The sequence below is a fragment of the Antechinus flavipes genome, chromosome 6 (genome assembly GCF_016432865.1).
Source record: "Antechinus flavipes isolate AdamAnt ecotype Samford, QLD, Australia chromosome 6, AdamAnt_v2, whole genome shotgun sequence".
Taxonomy (NCBI): domain Eukaryota; kingdom Metazoa; phylum Chordata; class Mammalia; order Dasyuromorphia; family Dasyuridae; genus Antechinus; species Antechinus flavipes.
Window position 1 is genome coordinate 242,065,888 of NC_067403.1, and position 15,107 is coordinate 242,080,994.

General features: G+C 35.6%; 2 protein-coding genes across 2 annotated transcripts; one reads left to right on the forward strand and one right to left on the reverse strand.

Moving 5' to 3' along the window:
- The first annotated feature begins 1,688 nt into the window (after positions 1-1,688).
- On the forward strand, positions 1,689-2,618 carry LOC127540610 (olfactory receptor 4B1-like). The gene has a single exon (XM_051965379.1). It carries the CDS (start codon positions 1,689-1,691, stop codon positions 2,616-2,618), a length of 930 nt encoding a protein of 309 aa, XP_051821339.1.
- A 4,483-nt stretch (positions 2,619-7,101) lies between these two features.
- LOC127540512 (olfactory receptor 4X2-like) lies at positions 7,102-8,031 on the reverse strand. The gene has a single exon (XM_051965237.1). The coding sequence runs from the start codon at positions 8,029-8,031 to the stop codon at positions 7,102-7,104; it is 930 nt and encodes a 309-aa protein (XP_051821197.1).
- Between the last annotated feature and the right edge of the window lie 7,076 nt (positions 8,032-15,107).

Here is a 15,107-nt window from a genome sequence, read left to right on the forward strand (position 1 = left end):
AGTCTGGCTTTCATGGAAAGGCATATTATGGAAGCTGAGAAGTATCTGTTTGCATTCTTTAAGAAAGGGGAGGGGAGAGAGAGAGAGAGAGAGAGAGAGAGAGAGAGAGAGAGAGAGAGTGAGAGAGAGAGAGAGAGAGAGAGAGAGAGAGACACCTGTTTTCTAGTATTTACTGACATTTAAGCTCAATACAGAAGTTATATATACTGTTTTTGACATATATACTGGAACCAATCACTTTATTTCACACAGAATAGTGCAAATTTGGGATCCATTACTTCTAGTATTGGCACCTATCTATGTTTAAGCCATAGCTATTGTCTTGCTTGTTTCTATTTTTTCTTTTCTGGGCAACTAACCTAGATTCATAGCTTTTATGGTAGCCTAATCTCATGTTGCTTTCCAAAACAAAGCTGTGCCAACTACTGATTTCTTTTTTACTCATGGCTAAACCAGAATTTAATTTGCTTATTTGTATTTCCTTTGGCATTTTGATGGGTGTAAAAGGAGAATTTCAAGGTAATTTTCATTTGCATATCTCTGATTATTAGAAAATTGAAAGATGTTTGTTCTTGTAATGGACAATCAGTTTTCCTCTAAGTTAAGAATGGTCTTTCAGATCTTTGGATCTCTTGTTAAGTGAAGATAAAGCTTCTTATTCTCATGCAACCAGGTGCTGGGCCCAACTCTCACTCTCTCTCTGAGGAACCCATTATTTCAATTTTACTATGAGCATTTCTACCTCAGAAATTGGCAAAATTCTACTACAAATCTACTACAAAATTCAACTACAAAGAATTACAAACTCAATTTATCATTTTGTTGAGTCTTTAGGCTTTAGAAAGTAATTGGGGAAATGTTAGTTATACAGATTAAACATGAAAGTGCATCATATATTTTGGGGATCCAGTTAGATATTTAGTAGAACACCCAAGTCATTAATGTTGTTAGTTTTTCAGGCAGAGTGCCTTTTTTCTCTAATTTAAAAGAGTTTTTATTTTTCAAAAGCTCAATAGCTTTGACTTGTAAGTTTAGTCATTCTTTAGATTCATTTAGAGATCTCATTCTTTAGATTCTTATTCCTAATAATTCTTACACAGAAGTCTCTTACTACATGCTCATTGATAGATTAAGAGAGAAAATAGTGATTTTAATACAAGTAATGAGTAATGAGTTACTTGTAACTTATCAGATTATTTTGAGCATCAAGTAAGATAATGCATGTAATATGTTTTGCGAACCTTAAAGTTCTAAATAAAATCCATTTGAATAGTAACTATTATTTATTATTGAGTCACTTTTCCATCTCAGTAGTCTCTTCATTTTCTTTGATCTTTTAAAAACATACAGTACCCATGTTTTTCTCTTTTATTATTTCAGGATTTAAATTAAATTTGTTATGTGACTATAACTTCTAAATTTCTGATCAGAAGAAATATTATGAATTTGAATTCACTCTTCTCAGTTAACATTTTTGAAGTAACTGACTTCAGATACTTTAAAAAACTTACTATAGTTACTTTCCCCTATTAGACTATGAGTTCTTTAAGAGCAGGGACTGCATTTGCTATTCTGTTCTTCATTTCTTAAACTTGTTAAGGAAACTATCTTAAGAGTTACAAATCTTCATTTGTCTTATTTCAGGCCTACTGAGCTTCTTTAGCAGTGATCTGATATGATTGGATTCCATGGCTGTTGCAAACAACGTGACCCAATTACTATTCACAGGACTCTTCCAGGATCCAGAAGCACAGAGAGTTTCTTTTGTGGTCTTTCTTCCTGTGTACATGGCCACAATGTTGGGCAATGGCCTCATCATCTTAACTGTCAACAGCAGCAAGAGTCTGAGCTCTCCCATGTATTTCTTCCTTAGCCACCTGTCCTTAGTAGAGATCTGTTACTCCTCTACTATTGTTCCTAAATTCATTTCTGGCTTATTGGTTGAGAATAAAACCATCTCTTTGGATGGCTGCATGACTCAGATCTTTTTCTTCCATTTCTTTGGGGTTGCTGAGATCCTCCTGCTCACAGTGATGGCCTATGACCGGTACGTAGCCATCTGTAAACCCTTGCACTACATGACCATCATGAGCCGCCCTGTGTGTCAGATGCTGGTGTTAAGCTCCTGGTTAGGAGGAATGTTCCACTCTGTGATTCAGATCCTCATTACTGTCCAATTGCCCTTCTGTGGCCCCCATGTGATTGACCATTATTTCTGTGACCTCCATCCCTTGTTCAAGCTCGCCTGTACTGACACTTTTGTGGAGGGGATCATTGTGCTTGCCAATAGTGGTTTATTCTCTGTCATTTCCTTTGTCTTTTTGATTTCTTCTTATGTTGTCATCCTGGTTCACTTGAGAAACCAGTCAGCAGAGGGGAGACTTAAGGCCCTGTCCACTTGTGCCTCCCACATCACTGTTGTCCTTTTATTCTTTGGTCCTGCCATTTTTCTCTACTTGCGGCCCTCTTCCACCTTCACTGAAGACAAACTTGTGGCTGTGTTCTACACGGTGGTAACCCCAATGTTGAACCCCATTATTTATACCTTGAGAAATGCAGAAGTAAAGAATGCCATGAAGGGATTGTGGACCAAAAAAGTGAACTTGAGAGGGGACTGAAAATGTATAGATAAGAATGAATTGTGACTTTGACAACAATGATTATCTTGAATTTGATCTTGGAATGGCTACAGAACAAGCAGAACCAAATTTGTGCAAAACATTCATCTGTATCCTTATGAGCAGCTTATGTGAAATTTGATAGTACCATATAGTCTTAGATTTTGAGTTGAAGCTTCTTCTTTTGGATGCTGAAAAAAACCAGAACTACTTGTACAATTCAGGGTCATCCATGTTACCTCTCTTTTTTGTATTTTGTCACTTTTAATAATGACACTGGATGAGATGTTCTTTTCCAGCTCTAAATTTACAATGTCCTTTCAATTACTCAACAAAATTACTCAACAATTGTGATGTATCTAGTATGTGCCAGTCATCATCCTGGAAACTGGAACACTAAGACCAAAATTCACTTGGTCCATACATATTATAGGGAAATAAATAGAAGATATACAAATAAATACAAGCATTTAAGGGGTCACTAACACTTGAGAAAGCAGAGTCCCCTCCTCCCTTTCTAGTGTTGCAGTTAAGAATCTCCCTTTAACTTAATATTCAAATTTTATGCAATATCATAGAAAGAGGCCAATTTCCTCCTATTCTAGGCTGGTTTTATATGTAGAAGAAAGAAAGAAATTCTAACTTGATGTAGCTCAAGAGACAACTGAAAGTTCCCACCTTCCTTACAAAAGATATACTTTGGTAATCTTTTCCTGATGTCTGGACTTCTTTCAACAATCTTTTAAAATATGTTTAAATTCTCCTTTTTATTTTGAACTTAATTATCAACAAACTTATTTCAATTGTAAAAGAAAGAGAAAAGAGGATTTTATATGAAAATGTAGATTTCTATTATGTAGAATTAATCTGTAATATATATACATATTTCATAATTGAAATTATATACAAACATATCCATAGACTTCTCTTCTGGAGTAGATCATCTTCATAAACTGGTTCCATTCTATCCTACCCATTTCTTAACTTTCTGGAAACAATTTCTATAAGAAATTTATTTCTATATTTAATGAGGCTTGTCCTTAGATGGAATATATCCATTATTGGGGCCACATTCTAAGAGTTTCTAGCTTAGTAGGAACCATTTTCTACTGACTTTCTATAAGAAAGAATTCACCACCCAGAGAAAGAACACTGGGAAATGAATATAAACTGCTTGCATTTTTGTTTTTCTTCCTGGGTTATTTATACCTTCTGAATTCAATTCTCCCTGTACAACAAGAAAACTGTCCGGTTCTGCACAAATATATTGTATCCAGGATATACTGTAACCTATTCAACATGTAAAGGACTGCTTGCCATCTTGGGGAAGGGGTGGAGGGAGGGAGGGGAAAAATCGGAACAGAAATGAATGCAAGGGATAATGCTGTAAAAAATTACCCTGGCATGCGTTCTATAAATAAAAAGATATTAAAATTAAAAAAAAGAAAGAATTCACATGTCTTTCTCATTGACATGAGGATTGGAGGTAGATTCTCACCTCACACAGGTGCTTATAAATCAGCTTTTAGGCTGCTGATTTGCCATCAGTTTCAATACAAAATCAGTTCATTTTCTAATGTGGTCATACTTTTCATCTCTTTCTGATGTTGCTTTAGTGCATGTTATTGTAAGCTAGATGCTCTATCCTGCTCATACCTACCATGCCTTTGTCTTGAATTTCCCCAAAATAGATTTAAAAAATTCTGCTCCATTATTTACAGCAGTGGGGAGTTGTTTCAGTGCATCCTGGATATCAATGATATTCATGGTCCAGTGTGCTTTAAGAGGTGGACATAGTGGGCATGATGGATTTGGGGTCAAAATTTCTGGATTCTGCCACTTATACTTGTATGATGTTAGTCAAGTCACTTAATCATCCTAAATCTTAGTTTCATTATGAATAAAATTTAAGAGTTGGACTGAATGATCGTAATTATACATTATGAAAAGATATTGTAATTTTTTCCCTTTAAGGCATGATTACATGAGAGATACCCTTCTTTTGCTTGTGATTCTAACTGGAAGCAACCTCAAGATTTTGAGTAAGCCTGCCTATTTGGCTTCAGATGTTTATGTGGGTTGGAATAGAAATGAAAGAAACATGGTGTCTTTTCTCAAACTTCTAGGCCCATGGAAAATGCTTGAAAATGGTGAGCAGCAGAAAATATAACCTCTAACCCTTATATAGTGACTTAAAATTTGCAAGGCACATTACCTATGTTATTTTATTTGATTCCCAAAATAAACTTCTGAGGTAGGTGCTATTTTCAGATTATTATGGATTATTACAGTTTTTTTAACAGATAAAGAAAGTAAGCCTGAGAAAAGTGACTTGGCCAGGTTCACAGAGTTTATGTTTAAGGCAGGATTTGAAGTCAGGTTTTCCTGACTTTAGGTTGAATACTCCACTTTGAGCTGGCCATATTGTTCAAATGCCAATTGTATGCTTGTCAAAAAGACTGTTTTATGGAGAATTCACATAGGACAAGCATTCACTTGTTGGTCAGAAGAAGCACTACAAGGACACTCTCAAGGTCTTTCTTAAGAACTTTAGAATTGATTGTATGACATGGGAGTCACTGGAACAGGACCATCCAGCATGGTTGTGCCCTCATCAGAGAAAGTGCTGTCCTCTAAGCAAAGTATAATTGAATTAGATCAGAAGAAACACAAGATACACGAAGTTAGAAAGTCCATCCCAAATGTTCATAGGGACTATATGCGCCCAACTTGTGGCAGAGCATTCAGAGCTCCTATTGATCTAATCAGCTATAGTTGCATACACTGTGACTGGACTGCAACATAGGGATGCCATTTTGGCTCTCTTCAAGAATGAAGGACAACTACCTACCAACCAACCAACCAACCAACCAATCAACCAATACTCCAGCTATTTCACTAATTAGATACTCAGTAAAACATTGAGAACTGAAGATCAGAGGATAGTAGTTTGTGAATTATCCTTGATCTAACCCATTATTTAGTGATGAAAGTAGAAGGTTGTATCTGTGTTTCTGACTATTGACTCAACTTTTATGGTGTACAGAGATAATAAGACTAACAGAGCAAAGGGGAGGTTTTAGATTGGAGGCATGGCTTTTAAATACAAAAGTTTTAGTAGAATCCCTGAGAAAGCTTGCTATTTATCAGGTTTCCATATTTTTTCCCCCTGAGCTTTGAAAGGACTACTTTTTGTTTTCTTTTACCTATAAATAGACTTTTACTTCTTGGAGCCTTTGGAACTTGTTTACAAGAAGAGTAGGGATGATACGATGAGTAGCACCATCTAATAAGTTCATAGTTTCTCTGTTAGTCATATAACACATTCCTGATACACACACACACACACACACACACACACACACGATGTAGTCTTTTGTATCATACCTCTAACACAAGAGTAATAATTACATTCTATGGTATAGATAGTATGCTCTATTGGACTTAAAAATTTTCTTATTGATTAGATATTTTTATTGATATCTTTTGTCTTTCTATTCCTTTTATTCCTCAATATTTCTCAGTTTCCCCACATGGAGATCCATTATCTTCCAAGATAAATAAAGAATAAAAAAGAAAGAGGAAAAAAAGTAAGATGAACAAAATTAAACAGCACACCAATGAAGTCTCATAGTATGTGAAATATATTGTCCCCTTTATCCCTGTAAAACAGAGGGAAAGGTGCCTTTTCCTGTCTCTTCTTCAGAGTTAAACTTAATCATTATACACACATAGGATTTATTTTGAAGCTGTTTTACATAATTGAATATATCACATTCCAGGTTCTTATTTCTCTTTTCATCAGTCTTCCTGTTATTTATTGGACTTTTCAAAACATTTATACATAATTCATGATCTTCATAATAAAATGGTATGTGTGTATATATACATGTATGTGTATGTGCATTTTTTTCAGATGAAGAAAGTGGGGTTTAGGGAGATTAAGTGATCTTCTTAATTCCATACATGCAATAAATTAGATGAACATCCTTCTTATTATACATTATTGGGACCAGGATATTTAGGAAAACAGACATTAGTCTGAGCAGTACTTTATATTCATGTAGACGCAGATAATATGGGGAAGGGACAGCCTTAGAGTCAGGAATATGGGATTTCAAGCTTCATCTCTGATACATACTGACTTTGTGACTTGAAGAAAATCAAGTAAATTTTCAAATACACTGTTGGAGTTGGCGTTCATATCAATCGTGCTTTTCATTGAAGGAAACACTGGTCCAGGCCAAAATACACACAATAAAAATAACAACAGAAACAATTCTAACCAAAAATGAAATGCTGAGGAAGAAACTGTGATGAAAACATTAAAGAAGAAGAAAGTTCTTTGTAGTACAAGCAGATAATTTATTTAAAGCATTTTTAGAATATTACTGTTAGAAACATTTATCGAGTGCCCTGGACACTCATTTCTTCCCAATGTAATTCAGGATAAGGTAATTCCATGGGGCTCACATCACCCCCTTCATTTCTCATTTTGTTTCAGTGTCCTGAACCACAATTTCCTCATGGCATTCTTCACTTCAGCATTTCTTAAGGAGTAGATAACTGGGTTCAAGAGCGGGGTGATCACTGTGTAGAATAAGGCCACCATTTTGTCAATAGACAATGTGGTGGAGGGTCGCATATAAATGAAGATGCAGGGCCCAAAGAGTAAGACGACCACAGTAATGTGTGAGGCACAGGTGGAGAGAGCCTTTTGGCGTCCCTCCTTGCTGTGCCCTCTCAGGTGTACCAAGATGACAGCATAAGAGGTAAGGAGAACCCCAAAACTAATCAGTGAAAGGCTCCCACCATTAACCACAATGAGCTGGCCTATGAAGTAAGTGTCAGTGCAGGCAAGTTCCAGCAGAGGAAGCAGGTCACAGAAATAGTGGTCAATCACATTGGGGCCACAGAAGGGTAAACGGAACATGAGGAGAATTTGGGCAATTGAGTGGAGGAAACCACCCATCCAGGACACCCCCAACAAGAGCCCACACATCTGCTGGCTCATGATTGTCATATAGTGTAGAGGTTTACATATGGCCACGTACCTGTCATAGGCCATCACTGTGAGTAGGTAGATTTCAATACCACCAAAGAAATGCATAAAGAATAGCTGTGTGATACAGCCCTCTAGGGAGATGGTTTTCTTTTTAACAAGTAAATCCACAATGAGTTTGGGAGACGTAGTGGAAGAATAACAGATCTCCACAAAGGAGAGATGACTGAGGAAGAAATACATAGGAGAGCGAAGGCTTTTGCTGGATTTGATAGTTAACACTATGAGAGAATTCCCCAACACTATAGCCGTATACATGAGCAGAAACACTACAAAGCAAACCCTCTGGACTTCTTGTTTGGAAGAGAGTCCTAGAAAAATGAATTCTGTCACATTGCTGGTTGGCAGCATGATTGCTGGCCAAAGGGTCAAGAGTTCTTTGAAATCTATAAATCAATAGCCAAAGTCTTAAATCAGAATGGTGGCCAAAGGCAGAACCACCTATTATTTATAGAATGATCAATAGGGTAACTGCAAGAGCAGATTCATCAGGTGAAAATTAAAAATCAAGTTAATGTGAGGATCGTTAACAATATAGGATTTGAGGAAGTATAGTTTTCAGATCTAAAAGCAGTCTTATCATTGAGATAGGGATTAGTCAGGAAGATCCAATAGAATGAGAAATGAAGAGGAATCAGCCAGGGCTGTAGAACTTGGGAGACGTATACAATTCACCCCAATTTATGACTTTTAACTCTCTTGTTCCTTTTGCTGGAACTGCTATTCTTCGGTAGCCACAAAGCATGGGGAATTTGCTGGGAGAAAATCCTGTGAAATGGTGCAAAAAAAAAAAAAGAAATCCAGTCTTTGAAATTAGTTGTGTCATTGTCACAGAAACATAGCATTTGAAAGTCACCTTAGAGATCATCTCATTTAATCCCTTATTTTATGATCAACAAAACCAAGCTGCAGGGAATTCAATTTAGCAAGTATTCATTAAGGATCTGCATTATACAATACATCATACAGAGCACCAAAGATAAGGAAACAAGAAACAAAAAGTAATTTTTACTCTCAAGGAACTTTTATTCCTCTGGAAGAATATATACACATACATATATATGTATATGTGTATATATGTTTTAATATATAGGTAATATATTAATATATGCCATAAAGCTTATCAATTAAAAGCAATTTACTTTTCCTTGCCCCACTACTCTCCTCCCTCCTTGACAATTCAAAAGAAAACCGATTTTTAAAAAAACAAATTTACAGGACTACATTGGTCATGTCCAAAAATATATTTCTTATTCTGCATTTTGAATCCATGACTTCTCTGGCAGGAAGGAGGTAGCATGCTTCATTGTCAGTCTTCTGGAATCTTGGTTTGATATTGTATAGAACAAAGTTTACAAGTCTTTCAAAGTTGTTTTTCACTGTAATGTTATTGTTATTGTATAACTTTTTTATTATGGAATTTGGGATAAAGCATCTCCACATAGGATTCAATCCTATGTGTAAAAGAAGGACCTAGGAAGATGTCAATTTTTAATTTTTATTTTTTGGTAAATAATATTTTATAAAGATAGTTTTCAGCATTCATTTTTTTTTCCCATGTTAATTAATTAATTAATTTTTGAAATAACTTTTTATTGACAGAACCCATGCCAGGGTAATTTTTTACAACATTATCCCTTGCACTCACTTCTGTTCCGATTTTTCCCCTCCCTCCCTCCCTCCACCCCCTCCCACAGATGCCAAGCAGACCTATACATGTTAAATAGGTTACAATATATCCTAGATACAATATATGTGTGCAGAACTGAACAATTCTGTTGTTGCACAGGGAGAATTGGATTCAGAAGGTAGAAATAACCTGGGAAGAAAAACAAAAATCAGCATTCATTTTTAAATAAGATTTTGAGTTTCAATTTTTTTCTCCTCCTCTCTCTTTCCCCTCAAGATAGCAAACAATCTGATATAGAGTATATATGTGCAGTCACATAAACTTATTTCTATGTCAGTCATGTTGTAAAATAAGAAACAGAACAAAAGGAAAAGCCATGAAAAATAAAAACCAACCCCCCCAAAAGAAAATAGTATATTTAATTCAATCTGAATTCAGACTCCATATTTCTTTTTCTGGCTGTGGATAGCATTTTTCATCATGAGTCTTGGAATTCTCTTGGATCATTGTATTGCTGAGAAGAGCCAAGTCAGTTACTGCTGTTAACTGTGTATAATGTTCTCTCGGTTATACTCACTTCACTCAGCATCAGTTCATGTAAATCTTTCTGGATTTTTCTGAAATCTGCCTGCTTATCATTTCCTCCCTTCTTCCTTTCCTCCCTCTCTTCCTCCCTTTCTTCCCCCTTCCTTTCTTTTTTTCAGCCTTTTTCTTTTTCTTTTATTACAAGAATACAATATTAATTGGCAAAACAATGAATACAAGTTTCACTATCATGAAGCAATACATTAAGCAATATTCCAAAAAGGTTCTTAGGCAAAAAGAAAAACTAGCCACTAAGAGTACAAAAATTACACAGCACTACAAAGCACAAAAATGTAGACTTTCCAGTGATATAGTCAAAAAGATCTGTAGTCTCCTTTTGATATACTGTGATTATTTCAGCTCTTTCCTTTGCCACACAATGATGTTAAAGGCTTAGTGACTGCAATATTTATTGTACTCTAATTTTGTCTCATCTGAGAATTTTTTTCTTTATGTCCAGTTAAATATTATTAGGATGCACATTTACATATGCTTTACATACATTTTAAACTAAATTCAAACTTTACCCCATTCTTCAAACATAAGCTTGTATATGAAGGAATTAAATGTAATGATAGCACAAAGAAAATGTAATTCCCCACAACTTTTTAAAATCATTAATCTTTTCAGAGATGAGCACTCACTAAAACAACCTAAAATTCCAAGCCAATCTGATGTCCAATTGGTTTAGTGCTGTCTCTGTCTCTGTCTGTCTCTGTCTCTCTGTCTCTCTCTCTCTGTTTCTGTCTGTCTGTCTGTCTGTCTTTCTGTCTCCTCTCTCTCTCTCTCTCTCTCTCTATTTTTCTCTCTCTTTCTCTCTCTCTTTCTCTGTCTCCTCTCTCTCTCTTTTTCTCTCTCTTTCTCTGTCTCCTCTCTCTCTCTCTCTCTCTCTCTCTCTCTCTCTCTATTTTTCTCTCTCTTTCTCTCTCTCTTTCTCTGTCTCCTCTCTCTCTTTTTCTCTCTCTTTCTGTGTCTCCTCTCTCTCTCTCTCTCTCTCTCTCTCTCTCTCTCTCTCTCTCTCTCTCTCTCTCTCTCTCTCTCTCTCCCCTTCCTTCATGTTTAATAAGTGATCATCATTTCTTATACTACAATAGTATTCCATAACTTGTTCAGCCTTTTCCTAATTAACAGGCATTCCCTCAATATCCAATTCTTTGCTCCCACAAAAAGAACTGCCAAAAGTATTTTTATACATGTGGGTGCTTTACCCTTTTTATAATCCCTCTGGGATACAGACCTAGTAGTGGTATTGCTAGATCAAAGGGTATACCCAGTTTAAGTGCCCTTTGGACATAGTTCCAAAGTACTCTCCAGAATGGTAAGATCATTTTGCAACTCCATCAACTACTGGTTGGAAGTTGTCCCTTTTTCTCAATATCCTCAAGATCATGGAATTCCAGGGGCAACTAGATGGCACTATGGATAGATCAGTGGCCCTGAAGTCAGGAGGATCTGAATTCAAATCCAGTCTCAGACACTTAATACTTCCTTAGCTGTCCAAACTCCAAACAAGTACTTATTTAATGTTTGGTGAATAAATTTCTTCCAGAGCTGAAAAGAGCAGATGTATAGCATACAACTATATGCTAACAGATCTTTTTTTTGAAAACATTCCCCTACCTGATTTCTCTGTATATTTTTAAAGCTCCAAACAAAAAAGCCTTTTGAGTCCTGAGCTTGTAAAACAGCTAAAAAAAAAAAACACATCTCAGGCTCAGGGTTGACTTTAAAACCTGGTCATTCAGATTATTCCATTTCTCTTAATTAGCAAATCAGAAGGAGAATGATTTTTCCCACCTGGCATTCCTTTTGACTCCCTGAGCATCTGGAAATCAGAATTATTTTCTTCTTGACAGTCACTGGGAGTTCATAAGAACTGTTTCTGGTCTCAGCTATGCTTAAGAAGTAAGAAAATCTTCCCAATTCAAAGCTAGTAAGATTTATAATTATGAGACATTACAGAATATGAGGAACCTCAGGCCCAGAGAGCTCAATCAAATAACATTTATTAAGCATCTACTTTATTTCAGACACTGTGCTAATGGTTGGGATACAAAGAAAGACAAATGGCAGTCTCTGCTTTCGAGGGATTCACAGTCTAATATTCTAGAGATAAGCAAGCCACCGTGGCAGAAGTTGAATACAGGACTTGTGAATTTACAACCAATACTTTTCTAGAGCTGCTTCTTGGAATACAGAATTTGAGAATTATAAGGAACTCTAGTGGTCATTTAGTCCAACCTACACCTGAAGAAGAATCCTTACTAAAAAGTGCCTGATAAGTGTCCGCTCAAAGATCTATTGTGAGGGAGAATGTCTTTCTACTGGCTGCCATGATTGACTACTCTACTTTTGGATCACTCAAGGTAGGTCTTTCCAACCTGGGATCCATCAACTTCCAAAAAGATATTTGGTAACTTTCAAAGTAATGGAACTTCACATATTTCATTTAAATAATAATCTTATATATATTTTATATTTTTAATATATTTTATATATATTTATATATAAAATATATTTTATATATTTATAAATTTAATAATTTAAAGGTTCCAAGGACTTCAATAGGGTAGCCAAGGGATCCACGACAAATACTCACATTCACCACGAAGACCTCTTTTTCTATTAAAAAGTTTTTCCTGACATGAAACTTTAATTACATCTTTCAGCACAATTGAGCTTCCACCCATTTCATGGGAGTCCTGAAAATCCAAGGGAAGACAAAGAGGAAGAAACAATGAACTTGGGCTTCTCAGGGGACCAGGCACAAGAAGCTCTGAATTCTTGGTCTCCCTCCACATTCTCTACCTTTTCTGAATTACAGGAATCATGGGTGGTGGATGAGCAGCTCCAAATGATCTCATCTCATATTTTAGCTTAAGGAGCTGTCAGAAAACTGGAGAAAAATAGATGAGGTATCTCAGAACTAAATCTATGACCTATTATGCTCTATAATGTAATATCTGAATAATTCAAGCTGAAAGAGAATATCCAGGCCAATCCTCTCATTGCAGAGATTCAATTTAATTCTGCCACTAAGTACCTGTTGAGTGAAAAGTGCTGTTAGACACTAGGGATACAAAGCAAGGACAAAACAGTCACTCCCCTCTGGAAGCTTACATTTTACTGAGAAAAAACTGCCCAGAGAAGTGAAATTCAAAGGTCTGGATAGTAAATTGCAGTCAGGATTCTAACCCAAAACTTCTACCTCAAAATGTAGATAATTTGTCATTAAGCCAAGTAATGTAGTTATTTTTACATATAGAAACAGTTACAGAACAAGCCTTACAACATCCTTCATATGAAATATGACAATATATAGGAACCAGGGAAGCCAGTTTCACTATTAAGATGTCAGGAAGACTTAAAATTAATTTCACAGAGAACCAGAGTCTTATGACTAGCCATTAAATTATTAATAATCCAAGTATTAGAAAAAAAAGACTTCAATTAATCTCCTTAGTCATTGTTTCTAGTCAGAGACATGGAAAGGAGTCAATCCCTGCTCTTTCTTTGAATAGACACATTTAATCATTAAAAAAAAATCCTTCCCAAGGATGTATGATCTGAGACTTGGCCAAGTACAGCAATTTTCATAGAGGAAAGGTCTTTTTAAAAAAACAGATGTTTATTTTTTATTATCAGATTTTTTCTTCCTCTCACTTCCTACTCAACAACAACAACAACAACAAAAAAGAAAAAAACCCCAACAACCTCATAACAAATAAACATAGATAATTCCATTTCTGAGGAAATAGCTGATACCAGTTAGCAGCAAATCACCCCTCCCCAACCTTCTTTTTATTCACCACATTACCTGAAAGTGATTCAGCTGAGAATGGGCTTTCCCTTTCTCTAACTAAGCAGCCTGGGAAAATTGCTGTGATGCTTGAGGAGCGCCAGCCAAACATGGAATAATAGCCCAATAAGAGAAAATTAGAGCCCACTTCAGTATATTTCCCTCCTTCTCTGAGATTAAATCTAAGGGGTGAAGTAGAAATAGTTACTCAGATTTCAGCTTATCTTGTTCTAAAAGCCACTAGTCCATAAGATGATTGGGGAAAAAGCCCAAAGTTTATCTAATGGAAAACTGAATTGGGGAATTGAGGTCCCTGAAGCTTCCCATTGTCTTCTGTCAGGGGACTTTCCCCAGTAGACTAAATTAAACTTGTAGGTTAAGGAAACTTTGTTCTAATTTCCAACTTCTTAAATCGTGCTAGTGACCCCCAAATCTCATAACTGAATTGACAAATTCAATTGACAAATTATGACATGATTACTAACTGTTTGATTTGAATGACTACTTTATATATCCATATTCCTAGGGTCCCATGAAAAATTTTCAGGTAAAAAGGATTCATGAGTGGAAAAAGTTTAAAAAGCCTTGGTCTAATTGATCAAATAAAAAATTACTGCTTTTCATCACATATTAAATTGACCTGACATTTTAAATGAAATCTTGATACACAACTTAACTGTAAATCTGGAGAAACTATGATGGTTTGAGAGAAATTGTGAGAATAGAAAGGAAAAATCAAGGGAATGCCTTTCTTTTTTATTGTTTTCTTTATGTTTCTGGTTATAATGTACATTTAAAAAAATACACATTATTTTATGAATAATGTTGGGAGACAAAAATCAGAAGAAAAGGGAAAATCGTGAGAGGAAAAAAATGGAAGAAAAAGGAAAAAAGTGAACACACCAGCTATTACATTCATTCTCCATAATTCTCTCTCTGAATGCAAATAGCATTTTCTATCTACAGTTTATTGGAATTGCCTTGGATCATTGAGCCACTGAGGAGAACCAAGTCTTTCAAAGTTGAATGCTGCACAATCTTGCTGTCACTGTGAACATTGTATTAATGGTTCTACTTGTTTTGCTCAGCATCAGTTCATGTAAATCTTTCCAGGCCTTTCTAAAATCAGTTTGTCCATCATTTAGATAGAACAATAACACTGCATTACTTTCATATACTATAACTTATTCAGCCACTCCCCATTTGATAGGCATTTACTCACATTCCAAGAGAATTTATTTCTTGAGACAAATGGGTTTAACTCTTCTTAAGAATTCTTTTTAATGGTTCTTTCTTAAGGTAAGGTTTGCAAAGAAACACAAAGAGAATTTTTAAGAGAACCAAATAGTGGCACGTTTCCAGAACTGAGAAATTCATACTTGTAGAGATAGGTAAAGATACATTATAAATAAT